Consider the following 22249-nt stretch of genomic DNA (forward strand, 5'->3'; position numbering starts at 1 on the left):
TATACACCACACAGTGATTTCATGTTTCAGGCTTCTGGATGTAAAAATATACTCTGTAAAAAAAAACATTTGGGATTTGCATTCACTGAGTCACATTGTATAACCAGCAATGCTGGCAGAATGGCTGAATACAGCATGCGTTATTTCATTCATGCTTACGATTATAATTTATCAACTCAAACATTATTATCTAACCAGGTCTACCACCATGTAGTCTTATTAATAACCCATTCGCATGCTATGGGATACTTAGCCAACAACAATTAGGGGTTGCTTGTTGGCTCTGTAGTGTATAGGGCCGTCAACTGGGTTGGCTGCATTATTGGATGCTTAATAAGAGCCAAGTCTAAAAATGCCCAAGACGTTTGCACTGGCAACCCATCTTAATTACAATACGACAGTGGAGTAGGACCAGTGATGAAGAAATTCAGGTCCCCCCCTTATGCTCGAAAAAACAATTCATTTGGTTAAGTTCAACTTCCACAGCATCTACAACCAACATCACAGCTTCACTACTAAAGATACCCTTGGGATGAAAGGAGCATGTAAGGAAAGTTCCTCATGGGCGGAGCTGAAGAAGCATTGGCTGCCAACAAACCACTTTGCCTTGACCTGGTTAATTAATTACAGGGCTAGAGCTAAAGAGCGAGTGAAAGAGAAATTTAATGAATCTGTCACCTACTGCATACATGTTAGACAAACCTTAGATAATTTTGGGCCTATTTTCATTATTTTAACCTGTAGTGACAATCTGCATGTCTACATCAAGTCTTAAAGGATTAGAATCCACCAAATACCCTTTGAAAAACTAGATCTGGTCTCCAGTTTACTCACTCTTTCAATGTAAAAAGTAACATCCGACTTAATGACTCGAATCAGGCAGACATTCAACCCTAAATAATGATGACGCGTAAAGTTTGGATCGATGGATACAATGTGGATAGTGTCCCAAGGTGACGGTTGAGAAGTAGCTATAAACAGACTACCTTATGCTACAATTCATTACATAAATGAAATAATTTGATAAACATTTTGGCATTTTTTACACTGAATATATTAGCTTAAGCTTTACAAGATAAACACAATTAAAAAGCTTGTAGGCAATGTTTTTTTTTTCTTTTTGGTTGAACCTTACAAGCCCATGCTCTGCAAATCCAAAATAAAAATGTATTATGGCATCACTTTGTTCACTTGATCTGTGGACATGTAGCCGCATGGTTGTAGAAATTCCTTGCCTGGCGGAGCAGTAGTGTTAAGCACAAGGTTTTGCGGTGAGTTTACAATGTGGACAGAGGTATAGTCAGCCACCGGTGTCTCGTAACTCTGAGCTTTTTCTGTGGCGTGAGAGATCATGGTGGCAGTTGTAAGGCTTTCTGGGGTGAAGTAGCTATCCATGGTAGGATTCTGCTGAACACTTTGTGAGGCTTCTACTGGGAAATTCACAGGACAGAACGCCATCACTGCGGCATCACATACATAAGAATTGTCCACGTTGAGGTTTCTTGGATGTTGGATGGCTGGTTCACAGCAGTCTTCGTTCTCCATCTTCATTCTCTGCCCCGGTGAAAGGAGAAGTCTTCCTGCTGGTGTAATATCACTTACAAGAGCATAAAAATCCATGCTTGGCTTCAAACTGATGCTGCTTAGTTGAGTTGTAGCTGCGGCATTCATCTCATTACTAAGTAATGGGCAAATGTTATGTTCGTTTGGTATTGTGCTCATCTTTTCTGTATTTGGCATTTGGGAACTTGTAGGCACATCTCCTTTATTTGATTTCTCACTAAGGCACAGGAGATCTGCTTGGTTATCTTTTGTATTCTGACATTGTCTAGTATCTGAGGTTTCATCGTTTATATCGCTGTTTCCAAAATCTGTTTCAGGAATATCTGGTTCACAACAGCTGGCCCGGCCAGAGTCATCATCCTTAACACCCAGACAACTATGGGCCTTAGGGTACTCTTCTGCCAACAGCCGGTCAGTATCAGTGCCTTCGTTCTTCTCTTCTTGGTCATCAAGGTCAAGCTCAATAAATTCAACCCAAGGATCATCCATGCACAGCTGTTGCTTGTAGCTGTCATGGCTGGCAAGTATTGAGCTGACTTCATCCAATTTTCCTTTCTGTTTAAAAGTCAGAAACACACTATAAATACTCAAGTGAAGTGACAACAGATGAGTACGACATTTCCAATTTCCAATATTACGAATAATACTTTTCTACATTACTGCTAATGAAACAATAATGGTTCAAATGGTGCCATTTCCAGAAAAAGCACTTTTAGCTATGCAGTACATGTCTGTCGTAAGTGATGGTAAGCTTCAGGTTTAATGTATGTGACTCATAGGCTTCCATCCATCCAACGGAGGCCAAGAGTGTCTTTTTGGCCCCTGTTTGGGTGGCGTATGTTGGTGTAAAATTTTTTAAACATCCTGTTGCATTATTCTATACAGAGGTACCGTAAAAAAAAATTTTTCAGTGTGGCATCCACCACTCAACACGAGAGCCTATAGGATTTGTATGCCACAGGATGGCTATAGCACAGTTATTCATTGGCTTACAGTATGTCAACGGCATCAAGCAGAGTTATATATAAAAAAATCCTAATCCTTTGACTCAAAAAGGTTAGTGAATTGAGCACAATGTAAAAGTTTATTTTCATCTAACAAAGTCATAAAAGTGGTATAAGTCAGCACTTTCTGATCGTTAAAAGTCTAGCTGGCTGGGTCTTCACCAATCTAGAGCTTGGAAGAGTCATAGTGTTGATTTAGAACTGCAACCTTTTCAGTTTCTTGACCCACATTGGTGTTAGCAGTCATTCTCTGTGCAGAAAACTGCAGCACTCCTCAATTCAGACTTTATTCTCAGGATCGGTGAAGTCCCGGCAGTCATATATTATCCATTAATCAGTAAGAGATGGAATATATCCCACTATGAAAATTTAAGAAGATTACAAATCACAGTGGAGTTTGGAGACCTCAGCTTGTGGCTTGACCTCGTTGTTACAGTAGAGGGTATTATCCCATATTATTTATGTCTTTTTGACTATGCCATTAAACATTTATCTCTTTGAGTCTTCCATAAATAAATTTGTGATGAAGAAACAATGGAGATATGAGGTTCCATCCGCTGCCGAAGATGCCAGTAGAAGAAACCAGGAGACCAGGGATTTATGCGTGGTTTATATCAACGTGTTTCAAAGTTAACAAACCTCTTCTTCAGGACAAACCACACAGAAATATCCTTGGTCTCTTGGTTTCATCTAATGGTAGCTTCGGCAGCATGGTGAATCCCATCTCTTCATTGTTTCTTCTCCTCAGATTAACTTGCAGGTCTGCAGCAGCCAATATTTTGACATGTTGTGTTTCACACGACTCCATCAGGTGAACAATTCCCAGCACCCTGATCCCCCTTATACATCAGATAATATCCTATTGAGCTATTGTTTTTCCAGCTTTTCTTTGCAAAGATAAATTTGTGGCGTTCTTCTATTTGCCAATGGTATAGCCAGACATCCCAAAATCAAGTAGGAAATATTATTTTTCCACCATATTTAATTAAAGGGAACCTGTCACCTCAAATTGGCAGGATATTTAAATGAGTTTTTACCGGTCCGATGGGCGGCGTTTCATCCTCATTTCTCCACCTTGTCCGTCCCTGTTGTCTGCAATATGTTAGTGAATTAGAGTACGTGTGCTCCATAGTTGGTGCACTATGTCCCGGAAGTATTTTGCTGTGTTGCGGGACATAGCGCGTGGGCGCATGCGCAGTAATGCTTTTCGACTTTGCCCGTAGTTGGGCAAGGATACTGCGCGTGCGCAACCAAAGATTGCATTGTGCACACGCCAACTATGGTGACAGGTTCCCTTTAAAGACCAAACATAAGGGTACCTATCATTTTAAAAAGATTTTTTGTATTATATGGTCTGCAAAGTGCCGCTGATTGGTGGTGGGAGTGGAAGGGAGGCCGAGTCTTTAGACCTCTACCGTTCGCACAAACACTGCTCTGAGACATGCAGCTCCTGAGGGAACATTCACAGAGTAGTGTAAGGAATCGATAGAGGATTTATGGGTCTGTAAACCTCTCTGTGAGAGCGGTGCACGGATGCGGAGACTTACTATTGAGTGCCGTGCACGTTCCTGCGAGGCTGCACAACAGAGTTTTGTCACGTGGGGTATAAATCCTCGGACACCCCACCGATCAGTAGCATTTTGCAGTTCATATAATAAAATAAAACATTTTTTGCAAATAATACTTTTTAAATATAATTTCTTCTTAAATAATGATTCACTAAAAGTTAATTAAAATCAAAATGCCGTCCTTACTTGTAACAGAATAGGATCAATCCCTTTAATCTTTGGAACAGGCACTGGAGGAAGAATCAGCATCTTCAGCCTTCATTGTATAGAAAGAGCCAGAGTTAATATATGGTACTTAGAAGATTTCCTAAGAAATTATTTACTTATAAATTGTTCCAAAGTCAAATCGACAAATAAGAGAATAGTGCAAAAATGTGTAACAAGAACCTCATCAACCGTGGGGTACGTAAGGTATAATAATAGTGTGTTATGTCACAGAGGGACTTTGGGACGTCCTCAGACACCAAGAACCTGATGTAATGTCACCACCTATCCCTCTGCTTACTCCCAATATGTCAGTCTACTGTATGTAATGAACATGGCGCCAATTCATCAAAACGAGTTTGCTAGAATTCTGGCGTAAACTGCTTGGAAAAGCTGCAAAATCTTGGATCAACTCAAAGATGTGCTAAAATTTTGTGACTTTTGGAGTTTTCACCAAAACGAGAGGAGCTGGGGCAGGACGGAGGCACAGCGGGGGAGTGACACCAAAGCTCCTCTAATTCATGATGAACAGTGGCGTTTCTTATGCCAAAAACCTTACTCCAGTCAGTGACTAGAGTAAGATTTGTGGAGAGGCAGATGTAGGTGCTCTTCAGATGCTCCTGATTCATTAAGAGGTGAGCAGTTCTTATTAGGGGCATCTGACTCGTACACACTCCCAATGTATGTATTGGCCTTTACATTGTGGCAGCTCTTATTAAGTCAATTGAAAAAAAACCATAAAATTACCTTTTCTTTTTACAGAACAAAATAAAAGACAAGACCATCAGGACTGCAAATATTCCAATGATAAGGAAAAGGGGCCACGGAAATTCTGGATCTGTAAGAAAAACACAACATCATAGAAGCTATTATTGGTTTTATGGCATTTGCTTATGTTAACTGTTCTTGAGACTGGAAAGCCCTGCAGATTATGCCAGCATCGAGGTTATTATTATTTTCTTTTGACCACGTGGATCGTCCAGTTTTGATGGATGACATGTGCTTTTGGCTGTTACATACCTATAGATGCTATAGCAGGAACCAATAACACATCGCTGAACTCTCCAAAGTTTTCATTCCCTTTTTGTCGGCATCGGACTCTGATCAGATACTCCTTCCCTATTTTCAGGCCGTAGACGGGTGAATATGTGGTGGTCACAACATCATACTGAAAAACACAAACCATGGAGTAATCATCAGGCTGCTCTTATTTGCACTTACTCATATAAAATATACTGCAACATAAATGTCAGGGGTCCACATGCTGCGGCCTGGGTGCCAAGTGAAGCCACTTCAATGCCATTCTATGTCACCTCCAAAGCCATTCTGTGCCACCCGAATACCAATCTGCGGAGCCCCCAAATATCAATCTGTGCATCCCCAACCATCTCAGACTCTTCTGCATTCAGGAACTCTCATGGTCATCTTGACTTCCTTTTTTCTCGAGTGATTAATCCTTATTATGCACTCGAGGAAAAAAGAAGTCAAAATGACAAGAGCAGAAGTCCCTCTTTGTCTACAATAGTGGAAGTTCCAGAAATCTACCCCCCACTTATTGGATTATGGCATTTATAGTACTTTAGATATATGTCTCAGATCAGAATACCAACTGAAATTGTATGTGGCCTTTGGGACTGGAACAATCACAACATTTGGCACTCATACTAAAATCGGTCGGGCAGCTCTGATGTCTATGGACCTGTACCCCCCAATACTCATTTAAATAAATGGCTTCCGGTGGAATCACTTAGGTAGGAAGGCATTCCCAAACATCTAATTCTAGAGACAATGGTGATCTTTTCTCAATGTCCAGAGTTAGAAAGGACTCCGGGTAAATGAGCATTTCCGACATATGAGAATATTGATAGCTGAGAGCACAAAGGAACGTGACTAATTTATGGGAACATACTGTATATGAATACTGGAAATTCTGTGCAGAGCGTCTACAATATCTTATGAAAGTCCTTATGAAAGCTTCTCCAGCACATCATGTTAGCCGACAAATCTTCTATAATGGTCACCTCATGAAACAAAAGGGATACAGAGATAAAGTCCATCTCCATCTGAGGACTCGCTGCGGTAAGAACGGTAAAGATGTTGGATATTCTACAGGCAAGAAATGGATGTTTGTACAAACAGATTTCTCTACCCCTGGGTGGGACTGAGTAACTTAGCATTGGGTGATCACATATCGACTGTGGATGTCCGAGCAATTTTGCCAGCTAATTACAGCTGATCCATCGGACCTGGTTGGGCACCCCTCTGGATATGATGGTAAGTGTCACCAATTACAGAATGGTGGTCTGATTACCGTGTACCAATAATCTCCAGAATTAAGACACAGCAATTCCAGCTAAAAGGGGTTTCCCATAACACTTAGCTGCAGAATAGATAATAGATGTATTGGAGCAGAGGGTCTGAATGCTAAATGTATGACCTCTAGTGCCAAGATTTCTCTTGACAACGAGGGTTTGAGAGCGCTTTTCTCATGTTTTGTTGGTGCCCCAGTGGACTGACCTGCAGGCGACCATACATTTATCATCTACCCTGCTTCAATGACAGTCTCTATGTTGGGTGACGTCAGGCAAATGGTCAGACAAAGTAAAACCAAAACCCCAGGAATAGGAACTAAAGGAGAGAGAAAGCTACAGACAAGGAATTCATATAAATATGTCTTTATTTGAGTAGCAGTGAGTCAAATTACAAAAAATTTACAAAAAATGATATTTTATATAAACCATATGCTCGGAATAAAAAATAAATAATACCTGGGTGTGCAAAAGTGAAAAAGTGAACAAGGATTTTTCCTTAAAAAATACAATATATCTTACCACAAGGTAGACCAAATATAAAAAAACACAGTATAAAGGCAGTGCTTAAAGGTAAATAAAGTGCATAAGTGCCACAGCAGCAAGAGAAGGGGAAGGGAGTACCTGTGCTGGTAAGGCACAGATATCCAAAAACGTAACACAAAACCAGTAATGCCAATATGATTAATCCGAACATACAGGGTACCTTTGAGGGTGAGTGTCTGCGTGCATACACGCCCCGACGCGCGTTTTGGTATAATTCCTTCGTCAGGGGGAGTGATGGTCAGACAAGCGTAATACATTTATCATCTATCCTCAGAAATATGTACGTGCTGTTGCCCCTCGGAGTGTTTTCCTGGACAGTGATGCTCCTGGACAGTCACTGAGCACAGAACTACAACCCAGCCCCATACACGCTGGTATGAATATTAGTCTTCTTCACCTGAAACTATTTCAGATTTCTTGCATACAAGCGCCTGTCCCATCACGGCTTAGTCATATAGTTTTCATATGTAGGACATTTTTGCCTCATTTATACATAAGCCTTATTGCAGAGATATTCTCCCTCTAGAGGATTTACATTCTAGATACTATGGCCAATACTTTTTCTCTAAGAAGGTTACACCCATGAGGGGTCATGGATGTATATGTGAAACACAGAGGAACAGAAAATAATTATAGAGCAACGAGAATTTTAATAAACTAAAGTTTCCACCTGCCAGAACGTGTATGGTGGCAAGCAGAAGTCCTCTGCATCTCTGTACTATGCAGCCATGGGGACTCCATGTGCCTTGGTACAGCCATGTCCATGAAGCCATTTTGCGGCTCTGTACCCTCCCATAATACAGACAAGCGCATGAGACTTTACTTACAGGTATCCTCACCATAAAGCGCACACAGACAAGAACCCATTCTTACCGGCTTCCACTGGGTTTCATTGATCACTTTTAGTTGGATCTCGTATTCCAGTGTTATCCATCCACTTTTGACATCTGCCGACGCTGGAGGGTCCCACGTTAGCTCAATATCCATGCGTAATCGGGTTGCACTGATGTTGAGAACCGTCCAGTTCAGCGCAATTGGAGGGTCCGGTCTCACTGACAAAACACAATGGAAGCGTGTATAAGTATTCTGCAGAGAATTCCCGACACATCCCGGCAATACCTATCACTTGCATTTATCAAGGCATTTTTGATTGGTGATTTTTTTCAGATATTCCATTAAAGTTTACAGTATAAAACAAGAAAAAGTAAAAAACAAGCACTTAATGCACCACTCCAGTGTTTTTTTTATTGCAGCTCTGTGTGGTGCTTCTAATCTAAGTTCCCTGACCCCGGTCTTATACTCATCAGCCGCTGTCTTCACCTTGTATCACCGCCGCGTAGGTCGGTCTCCAGCAGTCTGTGACCTGATGGATCACTCCAGTGTTTGCTGGTAGAGGCGGAGGACACATCTATGGCTGTCATAGACTTACATTGAGAACTTGTGACCGTTACTTTTGATTTTCGATCAGTCAGAAGTTGCAGTCACAAGATGGCAGCGCGGGATGAAAGCGGCACTGGGAAGAGCTGAAGACTGCAAGTGTTAAGTATAATATCAAGACGTTAGTAGCACCAGTAGAGCACTGCAATAAAAAAATGCTGATATGGTATTTTAAATATAAATATGCTCGAAATTTATGATGTTTTTTTACATGAGGGGGGGAAGGGAATCTGTCAGTAGGATTTCCTCCATCCCATCCCAATCTATTTACATGGGCTATAAGCTAGTAGCCTTAAAAATCTTAATTTGTTGGTTGTTCAGCGTGATGTGGGATTTTAGACAGTTTTTACACTATACAAATATAGATGAAGTTCGGACCCTTCTAATAAGTCACAGTAACTGCTTTTACAAAAAAAAATAAAAAAAATAAAGGGAATCTGGATTTCATCCCAAACACTATCTATAGGTGCATGTAGCTCTTTAAAAGACAAGACCAGCAATACGTTTACATGGCCAGTCCGTTCCTCCCTTACTGAGAAATCAGCGTTAGAATTAATATTCAAATGAGCTGAAGGACTATGGTAGATCTGAAGTCTTGGTCACTCCAGCTCTACTCCCCACTCAGCTCTCCCTTGTCCTGCTTTTCTGATGGCTCCTTTTGCCTTAAGTCACACAGCATAGAGGAAAAAATATATCTTTGTACCGTGCTAGCCAATAGATAGAAAAATATTAAACTTTGAAAGCCCTCAGTGGTTGATACATTTTGATGGCAATGTTAAACAGGTAGAACCAATGTGCCACAGTCCGAAATGAGCCTGGAGGGACGTTAGTAAGTGACCACCTGGTTCTTCACTAGAGCTCCTGGTAGTAACATAGTTAGTAAGGCCGAAAAAAGACATTTGTCCATCCAGTTCAGCCTATATTCCATCATAATAAATCCCCAGATCTACGTCCTTCTACAGAACCTAATTGTATGATACAATATTGTTCTGCTCCAGGAAGACATCCAGGCCTCTCTTGAACCCCTCGACTGAGTTCGCCATCACCACCTCCTCAGGCAAGCAATTCCAGATTCTCACTGCCCTAACAGTAAAGAATCCTCTTCTATGTTGGTGGAAAAACCTTCTCTCCTCCAGACGCAAAGAATGCCCCCTTGTGCCCGTCACCTTCCTTGGTATAAACAGATCCTCAGCGAGATATTTGTATTGTCCCCTTATATACTTATACATGGTTATTAGATCGCCCCTCAGTCGTCTTTTTTCTAGACTAAATAATCCTAATTTCGCTAATCTATCTGGGTATTGTAGTTCTCCCATCCCCTTTATTAATCTTGTTGCCCTCCTTTGTACTCTCTCTAGTTCCATTATATCCTTCCTGAGCATCGGTGCCCAAAACTGGACACAGTACTCCATGTGCAGTCTAACTAGGGATTTGTACAGAGGCAGTATAATGCTCTCATCATGTGTATCCAGACCTCTTTTAATGCACCCCATGATCCTGTTTGCCTTGGCAGCTGCTGCCTGGCACTGGCTGCTCCAGGTAAGTTTATCATTAACTAGGATCCCCAAGTCCTTCTCCCTGTCAGATTTACCCAGTGGTTTCCCATTCAGTGTGTAATGGTGACATTGATTCCTTCTTCCCATGTGTATAACCTTACATTTATCATTGTTAAACCTCATCTGCCACCTTTCAGCCCAAGTTTCCAACTTATCCAGATCCATCTGTAGCAGAATACTATCTTCTCTTGTATTAACTGCTTTACATAGTTTTGTATCATCTGCAAATATCGATATTTTACTGTGTAAACCTTCTACCAGATCATTAATGAATATGTTGAAGAGAACAGGTCCCAATACTGACCCCTGCGGTACCCCACTGGTCACGGCGACCCAGTTAGAGACTATACCATTTATAACCACCCTCTGCTTTCTATCACTAAGCCAGTTACTAACCCATTTACACACATTTTCCCCCAGACCAAGCATTCTCATTTTGTGTACCAACCTCTTGTGCGGCACGGTATCAAACGCTTTGGAAAAATCGAGATATACCACGTCCAATGACTCACCGTGGTCCAGCCTATAGCTTACCTCTTCATAAAAACTGATTAGATTGGTTTGACAGGAGCGATTTCTCATAAACCCATGCTGATATGGAGTTAAACAGTTATTCTCATTGAGATAATCCAGAATAACATCCCTCAGAAACCCTTCAAATATTTTACCAACAATAGAGGTTAGACTTACTGGCCTATAATTTCCAGGTTCACTTTTAGAGCCCTTTTTGAATATTGGCACCACATTTGCTATGCGCCAATCCTGCGGAACAGACCCTGTCGCTATAGAGTCCCTAAAAATAAGAAATAATGGTTTATCTATTACATTACTTAGTTCTCTTAGTACTCGTGGGTGTATGCCATCCGGACCCGGAGATTTATCTATTTTAATCTTATTTAGCCGGTTTCGCACCTCTTCTTGGGTTAGATTTGTGACCCTTAATATAGGGTTTTCATTGTTTCTTGGGATTTCACCTAGCATTTCATTTTCCACCGTGAATACCGTGGAGAAGAAGGTGTTTAATATGTTAGCTTCATCCCAGCTGGACGCCAGGTGCTACTCCAGGTCAGACCCCAGAGCCTCAGCAGACGACCCCCAATGGGGCAGGGAAGCAGGAACTGATTAACAAGAGGACGTGTGGCTGCTTAGACCGAACAGGTTCAGGATCAGGACTGCATGGCCGGTGGACAGAACAACTTCTGCATCAGGAATGGACAGGATAGGTTCAGGAACACAGGGCAGACACAGGTGTAGGATCACAGGTGCATGTTCAGACTGGACAGGTTACGATAGCAGTATAGGTGCGGACAAGACAGATCAGGCTCAGGACTGGGTAGCGGCAGGATGGTCTCAGGAACAGGTTACAGCAGGACAGACAGGATCAAGTTCAGATAGGATGGGCGGGATCAGATGCAGATAGGACGGACAGGATCAGATTCAGGGATCACAAGTACAGGGACCTTAAAACCAAGTTGCAGGATACACATTGATAACTAAAGTTGCTACCGCACTTCCCAATAGGGTAGGGTGCCTTAAATATCAGGCATCTCCCTGCTATTGGCTGGAGACGTTTTCAGAAGCGCGTGTGCTGCCCCTTTAAGAGGTAGGTAGTGCACATTCCCAGGAGACCTGCTTGCTGTGCGTAGGTCCTGGGATGAAACAGACTTTGCGGGAGGTCCGGCAATTAAGTGAACATGCCGGCATCTCTTCTGGTAGGAGAAAGGGGACTCCTACAGAGGCACCGACACTGTTCTATCAGGCGAACTAAAAAGATGGCAACAGTCCAGATAACAAGCTTTTCAGACTATTGAGTAGTCTTGAAAACTTGCTATTTGTTACCGTCTTTTCAGTTAGCCATTAAAAGGTATCAACCACTGAGGGCTCTCAAATTTTAACATTTTTCACAGCATTGAGGCTCAGTCAAGAAGGAGGAGCTGACAGTGGGTGGGGAATAGAGCTGGCGTGACAGAGGCTTCAGATCTACCATAATCCTTAAGCCTCATTTGCATATTAATTCATACATTGATTTCTCAGTAATGGAAGAACAGACTGACCATGTAAAAGTATTGCTGAACTTATCTTTGATAGAGTTACATGAGCTTATAGTTTGGGATGTGAAATCCCATTGACAGATTCCCTTTTTATAAAAAAAAAATTTTTGTGACCTGTTAGAAAGTTCCCATCTTCATCTGTATTTGTACAGTACAGAAAGTATCTCTCCAGAAGACTGACCTTCCATGACATCATAAAAACTTACCAGTGATCACCCAAGAGTTTATACATTAATGCTCACCGATATCGTCGACTGCGAAGGAATATTCATCGAAGGTGATATTTTCACTGACAAGGCGGACCAGATATCCCACCCATATAGAGGTGTGCTCTTTACTGAAGTAGCAGCTATTTTCTCCGGCAGACACGTTGTCAGGACAATCGGTCCAATTTATGCCACTAAACATGAGAAAAAGAAAATGTAAGAGTCATAAACTATCAATTTACTAGAGATACCATAAGTGACATGGGAGCCTGTCAGCCTGTTTTAGTAAATGCATACACTGACAACTGGGCGTTACCAGTTAGGGGTGACTCGTGACACTGTCTGAAATGTTCCAATCAGTGCTATTTAGGGCAGGCTGAGTATGGACAGTGGACTCGCACCTTTAACAAGGAGACTGGAAAAGCCAAGTTGGTAAAGGAGTTTTCCAATGCTAACAGATTCCCTTTCACGTCTTACTTCCGAGGTTCTTTTAACCTTTGTATGTTTTTTCTCCTTTTATGTGTATTTAAAGGGAATCTGTCACCACATCTGAGCGATCCGATCTAATAAGACTATTTTCAGCAGTCTATAACCTGTATGCCCTATTAATATGGGCATACAGGTTATAGACTGCTGAAAATAGTCCTACCTCTGTGTCTCATGGACGATGCCTTGTTCTGTAAAAATCATCTTTTATTGCTTACGCTGCCTCCTCCTCTTCACTATTCTATCTTTCTCATCCCACATTGTCACGGTGTCCTTGTGATGTCAGGTGCGTGGCTGGAAATCCCGCGCCTGCGCAATCCGACTGCGGTCGCTCCTCTGCACTGTTTCTTTTATGGGCATTGGCTTCACTTGTGTTCTGCGCAGGCGCCAGAGAGTCATTGTAATGTCTGCTCCCGGTGATCTCCGGCACTCATGGCATCATCAGGCATACAAGGATAATATTTTTTAACTAATAATGCATGCATTTAAAGAAGCCCTCCTCCTCTCATCAAAATGTTTACCCTCTTAATATATTGCAGTCATCATATTATATAGCACTGTGTACCTACAATTGCTCATTTTGCCTTTCTACCCAGATAATTCTGCTCTTTTCCATTAGATCTATGACATCGTATGATTAAAAACTGAATAGCTGAATCCTTCTAAGCTCTATATAGAAACAGGAGGTCAATTTTAACTACATGAGTCATCACTTCAAAAGTCCCTGGCAGGAGAAAGGAGGGAGCAGCTGGATCAGAAGTTGAAGAGGGGAATGATAAATGCAGGGACAAGAGACTTCCTGTTTCTACACAGAGCAGAGAAAAGAGAAGAATTATCTGTGTAAAAAGGTAAAATGAGCAATTGTAAGTACACAGTGTTATATAATATGACGACTACAATACATTAAAAGCATAAAAAATTTGATAGGGGAGGAGGAGGAGTACTTCTTTAAGTAAAATTACTCCAAAGATGTCCTTTGTGTGCAAAATTTTAAATATCTGAAAACGGAGAAAAGAATCCTTAAAAAATAGTTAAAAGCAGCGTACGGTTTCTTGTACTGCAGTCTCAGTGAGTCAGATAAGTTATAGAAATTTCCATAAGTCCAATGACATGTGAATGTCTCCTGCTGTGGCGAGCGGCACTGCGTGATAGTGGGCCATCCAGAAGAATCTAGGAAAAACAATATAAAAACTAATAAATTGAAATAAAGATTTAATTTATTTTCAATATAGTAATGCGGTCGCCTTGTGGAATGGAGCTATTCAACAAACACAATCTCCAGACTAGCATGTCAAATCAAAACATAATGGCGCTGCGGAATATGTTAGCGCTATATAAAAATAAAGATTATTATTATTATTATTATTATAATGGGCCCGCTCGCGCTACACCAGTCTTGATAGCGTGCAATGCACAGAATTCATTAAGACGTGCACGCCTCTTAATGAATTTGGCACATTCTCTGTCCCGGAAATGCTACTACAATCACCAAACTTCAAAGTGGCCAATGCCGGGCAATTGTCTGCCAGATTGTCCACGGTCAGACTGGCCCACTATGGTTTCCGAGAATTCTCTAGGAAACTCAGGCTTGACACATTGTCCAGCAGAAGACAACTCTCCATTTTTAATCGACTCTGGAGCAAGCCATATTGGTTGATTTACCAATTATCTATTAGACCTTATTGATTTTATGTCAGTTGGGTGTGCACGGATTGCTTAAAGAGATTTTCCCAAAATGGCAAATAATACACTATCGAAGGGATAGGGGATATCTTGATCATAGGAGCTTCAAGGGCTGTGACTCCCAGCGATCCTGAAAATGGGGCTGTACTAGTCATAAATGGAGCTTAAGCGTGCATACTCGACCCCCGCTCCATTCATTGTCTATGGGACTGCCAGATACAGATGAGCACTTTACTTGGCTTTCTTTGTCAGTTCCATAGTCAATGAATACAGCAGAGACTGCCCATGCACACCTCTTCTCCATTTAATACCAGGCTCTAGAAATTCCAGATATTAATTCTCAGGATCAGTAAGTTATCCCCTTTCCAGTAGATTTTGGAAATACCCCTCTAAAAGAAACGTGGCCTAGAAGTGCAGCTATCAACGGGGCCCACCACCAGCGATATAGCATATGAGCTAACATCCACACAATGTTGCCATGACAGTGCAGTGTCACAGACTGCAATAAGGACAGGCTTGGCAAAAAATATGCCAATAAATGGGAATGTGGCCATTTTGGAGGCATTTCCGGATTCAATGTCCCACATTTTTTGTTACAAACACTGGTATGTGCGGATATAGGTGAACAAAATAAAATCAGCAATCAGTATATACACAAACTTTTACCAAGTATCAATGGGAACATTTTGTTCATGTAGTTATTACCATCCTAGTCTAACAAATAACACTGCAAATATTGAGTATTTTTACGGCGATCCGAGAAATATTACATGTTTTTTTCACGTCCTTCTGTACAGGTCCTCTGTTGTTGATGGCAGATGAGATTCTGGGGACGGAGGTGGTGTGCACTACAAAAAAAGGAAATATTGTTAACTCTATAGAGCTTATTTGATCTAAATATCTTTTTCATATTTCAATCCTTATTTCCTCTTTGACTGCTGACATGCACATTCACAGCAACATATTCTATCATAGTGTCCTGTGCCACTCTAAATTTTGTCCCACTGTTTTCTTTTTACGCTAAGGCATATATATCTACCTTGTCCACCCCTTATCACATTCTGCCCTTAATTTATATAGCCCTGTCCTAATACTCAAAGCAGTCACTGCCTTCTACAAGATTAGTTGCCTCCTGCGATGAACTATATCATAATCTGAACTCCGTCAAAAACATTTCAGCCTTGAATACTATTTTGTCTGAAATTTTTCTATTACAGGGGAACTTTCACCGGTTTGAGCATGTTAAACTGGCCACACCATGGAATAGTCGTTGCAGTGCTGTGTGAGCCGTAGTTTTTTTTCTTTAATTTCTCCTCTTTGTTGCGTAGATATTAGCTTATAAAATGTATCTTATCATTTCTGATAAGTCCAAGGGAGTGATGCCAGAGATTTGTCTCTGGGGGGGGCGTGTTCTTTTCCCCCTGCAAGACGTTAACCAATCATAAACAGGAGACATAATAAAGGGGTAAAAAAAAAGCACACTCCCAAAAAAATGAGAATGAGAAGAACAAATTTTCTCCTTTGTGAGCCATGTAACAATAAACAGCCCTGCCCTCATCCTTGATTTCTGCATCTACTGTGTGGAAAACAGTAAAGCTGAGTGTGATTACAATTACCTTCAGATTTCATCCCAGCAGTCAGTGTGGGTGGGCAGAGGAATACAACAGAACTGACTGTGATTACAAACACCTTTAACTTTCATCTCACAGCAGTCAGTGTGGGGGGAGGGGAGTAAAACAGCTGACCGCTTATAAAAACATTTGAAAGTTGTGCTTTTTCTTACAAACCTTTTAAAACGCTGAAAAATAGTGTATGTAAGAATAGTCCTTAAACAAAACTAAACAAAGTAAACTGATAACTAAATAAATTTTATTTTTCAACATCAATACAAAAAAAGTATAGAAAAAGTTGCAACAAACCTGGAGTCTTTCTGTACAGCACAGCGATGAACATTTTAAGGGAGTCTTAAATGCATCAGTGATTTATTTTACAATCAGGGCAGACTTCATATTCCACCCTAATAGCAGTGTGATTTTCATGGAAAAAGCGGCTATTTTCTCCAGCCGACACATAGGAAGGAAGATAATCAACCATGTGTCAAGACGATCATAGGCACTAGATAGATGACACCGCACACGGGAAAAGATCAATGGCTGCCAAGCAACTCTGACCCCACTTACCATGGGCACATGAAATCCAACGTAATTAAGGCGTCTTACCACGGCCTACTAGGTTGGTCTTGTGTCTTAGTCCCATTTTCATTGTATTTAGCACGTACATCAGGAAGGCTAGTGTACACCTTCACTACGACAGTTCCCACAAGGAACAGCAAATTCAGGTGTATGGGATATCACGACGACAACGCCTGTGGGCGCCATATTTGTCACTGTATTGTTAGTTTTGTGTCCCAAAATTGGCTTATAATATAAAAATGTATTATTTTATAGCTACATGCACTTTAATAAGATTTACACTTATCACTCACCTTTCGGTTCCAGAACTGGCACAAACACTGGGATCACAAGCTCCTCGCTGAATTCCCCAAACTTCTCATTCCCATGTAGTCTGCACCGAACTCGTAGCAAATACTCTTTTTCAGCCTTCAGACCATACACTGGTAGATAGGTGGTGGTCACTACATCGGACTGCAAGAAACAATCGCATTTATAGAAAAATAGCAGTCATTGCCACTTTCTGATCATTTTGCGTTCAAGTATATAATAAGCATGGCGATGTCTGTGCAGGACACCCCCTGTGGTTGTGCGTGGCCTCAGACCTAAGCGTCCACACCGGCCATTGCGTGACCTAGTTGTTGTTCAGAATAAGTATTTTTCATGTTTCATTTGAATTTTTGCAAGTGACAGACAACAGACTTGTCAGTGCAACTTGGGAACAACCAGAGAGAAAGGTCAACAGAATATAACGTTTACGTATGACAAATAAAACCATTTACAACACTACGGCTCTAATTCTGTGCCACGACCAACCAGCTCAACAACACATTTTTACCAGGAAACTTGTACGAGTCTCATCTCTGATCCTTCATGATTGTTTATCCAGGAAATAAACCTGGAGAACAAACATTGGAACCAAGTCCTGGTACATACAGATTAAGGGTAAGTTCACACATTGCATATTTGATGCAGGAAATCTACAACTAGCTTCAGGGAAGTCAACAGCGATGGATCTTGCTGCATATTTTCCTGCAGACTGAGTATTTTAAGAATACGGGTCATCCGGGCCTCTTGTGCCAGCTGTCCATCCCATGTGACCACTACCGCCCCAGCCCCTATGTCCCCTTAGTGAATCCTGGCCTCATGCGCCAGCGGTCTGTCCTATGTAATCAATACAGCCCTAGCCCCTACGTCCCCTTAGTGCATCCTGGCATCCTGTGCCAGCGGTCCATCCCATGCGTCCACTACAGCCCCTACGTCCCCTTAGTGCATCCTGGCCTCCAGTGCCAGCGGTCCATCCCATGTGTCCACTACAGCTCCTGCCCCTACCTCCCCTTAGTGCATCCTGGCCTCCAGTGCCAGCGGTCCATCCCATGTGACCACTACAGCCCCAGCCCCTACCTCCCCTTAGTGCATCCTGGCCTCCAGTGCCAGCAGTCCATCCCATGTGTCCACTACAGCCCCTACGTCCCCTTAGTGCATCCTGGCATCCTGTGCCAGCGGTCCATCCCATGCGTCCACTACAGCCCCTACGTCCCCTTAGTGCATCCTGGCCTCCAGTGCCAGCGGTCCATCCCATGTGTCCACTACAGCTCCTGCCCCTACCTCCCCTTAGTGCATCCTGGCCTCCAGTGCCAGCGGTCCATCCCATGTGACCACTACAGCCCCAGCCCCTACCTCCCCTTAGTGCATCCTGGCCTCCAGTGCCAGCAGTCCATCCCATGTGTCCACTACAGCCCCTACGTCCCCTTAGTGCATCCTGGCCTCCAGTGCCAGCGGTCCATCCCATGTGTCCACTACAGCTCCTGCCCCTACCTCCCCTTAGTGCATCCTGGCCTCCAGTGCCAGCGGTCCATCCCATGTGACCACTACAGCCCCAGCCCCTACCTCCCCTTAGTGCATCCTGGCCTCCTGCGCCAGAGGTCCGTCCCATGTGCCCACTACAGCCCCAGCCCCTACATCCCCTAAGTGCATCCTGGCCTCCAGTGCCAGAGGTCCGTCCCATGTGCCCACTACAGCCCCAGCACCTATGTTCTCTTAGTGCATCCTGGCATACAGTGCCAGTGGTCCATCCCATGTGACTACTACAGCCCCAGCCCCTACATCCCCTAAGTGCATCCTGGCCTCCAGTGCCAGCGGTCCATCCCATGTGACCAATACAGCCCCAGCTCCTACGTCCCCTTAGTGCATCCTGGCCTCCAATGCCAGCGGTCCATCCCATGTGCCCACTGCAGCCCCAGCTCCTACATCCCCTTAGTGCATCCTGGCCTCCAGTGCCAGCGGTCCATCCCATGTGACCAATACAGCCCCAGCACCTATGTTCTCTTAGTGCATCCTGGCCTCCAGTGCCAGCGGTCCATCCCATGTGCCCACTGCAGCCCCAGCTCCTACATACCCTTAGTGCATCCTGGCCTCCAGTGCCAGCGGTCCATCCCATGTGCCCACTTCAGCCCCAGCCCCTACATCCCCTTAGTGCATCCTGGCCTCCAGTGCCAGCGGTCCATCCCATGTGACCAATACAGCCCCAGCTCCTACGTCCCCTTAGTGCATCCTGGCCTCCAATGCCAGCGGTCCATCCCATGTGCCCACTGCAGCCCCAGCTCCTACATCCCCTTAGTGCATCCTGGCCTCCAGTGCCAGCGGTCCATCCCATGTGACCAATACAGCCCCAGCACCTATGTTCTCTTAGTGCATCCTGGCCTCCAGTGCCAGCGGTCCATCCCATGTGCCCACTTCAGCCCCAGCCCCTACATCCCCTTAGTGCATCCTGGCCTCCAGTGCCAGCGGTCCATCCCATGTGACCAATACAGCCCCAGCTCCTACGTCCCCTTAGTGCATCCTGGCCTCCAATGCCAGCGGTCCATCCCATGTGCCCACTGCAGCCCCAGCTCCTACATCCCCTTAGTGCATCCTGGCCTCCAGTGCCAGCGGTCCATCCCATGTGACCAATACAGCCCCAGCACCTATGTTCTCTTAGTGCATCCTGGCCTCCAGTGCCAGCGGTCCATCCCATGTGCCCACTTCAGCCCCAGCTCCTACATCCCCTTAGTGCATCCTGGCCTCCAGTGCCAGCAGTCCATCCCATGTGCCCACTGCTGCCCCAGCCCCTACATCCCCTTAGTGCATCCTGGCCTCAAGATTTAAAGGAATTTTCCTATTATAGCAATCAATGGCATATCATTCGGATATGCAATCACTTCCTCAATGTGTGAGGTTAAGCTGCTGCCCCGTCACAATCTGTCCCATGAATAGACCTCAGCTCATCCTGCAGTGCCTGGTACTGTACATCTGTGCATTACATGGACAGACCATTATTTTAAATAGAAAATTAGTTACAGGACCACTAAAGCAGTGTTTTTTTTTCTTTCTTTAATTACAGCTGCAATGGTGTCACTAATCTACGGTGATCCGGAAGTCACTTCCCAGTATAAAATAAAGAGAGCTACAACGAGGATCTCATAGACTTACACAGAGCTTGTGACCGTTACCTCTGACTTCGGGTCAGTCAGAAGTTGTGGTCACAAAATGGCAGATCAAGACCAGAGCAACACTGGGAAGAGATGAAGACGGCGTCTGGTGAGTATAATACTCGGTCAGGTAACTTATATAAGCAGCGCCACTCCAGTGCTGCAATTAAAACCCCCCCACTGGAATGGAGCTTTATCTTTCCCTGTGGTGGTGCTGCACTGAATCTGAATAAACTACAATTGATGGCTTGGGATCATTACGAGACCCTTTTATCAAAAGACATGTTCTATAGTGAACATCCTTGCAATTAACTAACTACTGCAATGAGTTTTTCTATCTCATAAAGTAAGGGTCTGACCTTTGGGAACCCTACTGATTCTGAGAATGAAGGCGTTGCATCCCCTATCTTTTCTTAATGGTTCAGTTTTAGAGGTCAGACCCCCATCTATGCTAAAGTGAAGGCAAATCATAGAGATGGAAAATTATCCATGAAACCTGAGGGCTTATCCACACATTGCATTTTTTTTTACATTAGGGGGTTAAACAAACAGCGTTTTACAGTATCAGCATAATGAATGAGATTTCTGAAACCTCGCGCACACGTTGCTTATTTTTTCCTTTGCAGCTTCGAACCTTCAAAGTGTTTTTCAAAACTGCAGCATGTCAATTTTTTCAGAGTTTTTCAGCCATGCAAGTGTTTTTCCTGCCGACACTCTGGTGTTTGTAGCATAAGATTTTGCCGCACTCAAAGTGTGCACGTACCATTGCTTCACCTTGTATTTCTACCGCCAGTTATGGGCACCAGTATAGCGCTATGCTGTTAATATGAGGCCTCAGGTATCATGTTGGAAGCCGGTATATCTGTATTTTTGAGATTATTCCCTTCTGAAGCTTTTCTCAGGTACGATGACATTTCATCCCTTACCGAGTTCCACTGCTGTTCCGTTGCCGCTTTCATTTGCACCTCATATTCCAGGAATAACGTCGCAGCGGATGAAGGAGGCGGCTCCCATGTTACGTGGATGTCCAGCAGTGAATTACTCCCGCTCCCGCCGATGTTCTGAAGAGACCAGCTCAGAGACACCGGGGGATCTGGTTCCACTAAAAGAAAACAAAACCAGAGTACGGAGAATCAGAAGTGTACAGGAGCGCAGAAGACACTTAAGAGGACTGTAATAATGGACTCTCGTATCCAGCTTGTGCCTCTGTAGCATGGCATGGGGTACTAACGCTGTATTTTCCTTATTCATACAATGTAAGAACACACTGTTCTTCAGTTTTGGAAAATTTCCAGACCATACTGAAAAAGAACAGAAGTGACCTGTTTTTATAACATCCACCGAGCTTTAGGATCAAAGACACTTGTGGTTTACTGGAATCCTAATCCTTTCCTAGCGCGCGCCGCATATGCTCAGTAGTTCCCGGTCACCCCGGTACATACCCCCCCTCTAATTATAATTTAATTTATAATTTGGATAGTCACACCCCGAGGCTGTGCTATTGCTACCTCCTTATCACAGCTACTGCTCCATTTTCGGTCATGTGCACTGTTGTCTCGTAGACCTTGGGTGGATCACAATGAATACATGCAAATGTGATAATTACAACTATTCAAAGTAGTTGCTAATGTACTTTTTAAAGGGTTAACTGGTTAAATAGCTCATTGTGAAATTCCTGAGTTAATTCTAGTTCCTCTATTCAGGACCTTTTTCTATCAGAGGAAAAACTGCTATTAAAAAAAACCCACTTCTTGTGTAATGCTTCATTTCCCCTGTGGTGGCGCTGTAGAAAAATGTAATACTTCTCCCAGAATGTAGGTGATCACTATGATCGCCTTAGCTCCAAGACCAAAAGAGGATCATTGCAAAGTGGAAAACATGTTTAAGGAATTGCTGATAAGTTGTTTGAAGCTTTTCAGAAGCTATATAAAAAATAGTGAACCGGTCATTGATTCTAAATCTTAAAACACACAATGAATAGACAGTAAAGTATTT

The 22249-nt window shown here is 43.2% G+C and overlaps 1 protein-coding gene across 4 annotated transcripts in view; it reads right to left on the reverse strand.

Moving 5' to 3' along the window:
• Window positions 1-1022: 1022 nt before the first annotated feature.
• GHR (growth hormone receptor) overlaps window positions 1023-22249 on the reverse strand; it is a 439024-nt gene continuing 417797 nt past the window's right edge. For all 4 annotated transcript variants that reach the window (XM_069748841.1, XM_069748847.1, XM_069748853.1 and 1 more), the window contains 10 exons: window positions 21181-21356; window positions 17099-17258; window positions 15384-15461; window positions 13977-14100; window positions 12481-12638; window positions 8068-8246; window positions 5360-5507; window positions 5087-5177; window positions 4322-4391; window positions 1023-2118 (listed from right to left, as the gene is read on the reverse strand). In XM_069748841.1, coding sequence (XP_069604942.1) covers window positions 1171-2118; window positions 4322-4391; window positions 5087-5177; window positions 5360-5507; window positions 8068-8246; window positions 12481-12638; window positions 13977-14100; window positions 15384-15461; window positions 17099-17258; window positions 21181-21356 — 2132 coding nt within the window. In that variant the 3' untranslated portion in view covers window positions 1023-1170. The remainder of the gene's footprint in view (window positions 2119-4321; window positions 4392-5086; window positions 5178-5359; window positions 5508-8067; window positions 8247-12480; window positions 12639-13976; window positions 14101-15383; window positions 15462-17098; window positions 17259-21180; window positions 21357-22249) is intronic.

The sequence above is a fragment of the Ranitomeya imitator genome, chromosome 1 (assembly GCF_032444005.1).
Source record: "Ranitomeya imitator isolate aRanImi1 chromosome 1, aRanImi1.pri, whole genome shotgun sequence".
NCBI classification, from domain to species: Eukaryota; Metazoa; Chordata; class Amphibia; order Anura; family Dendrobatidae; genus Ranitomeya; species Ranitomeya imitator.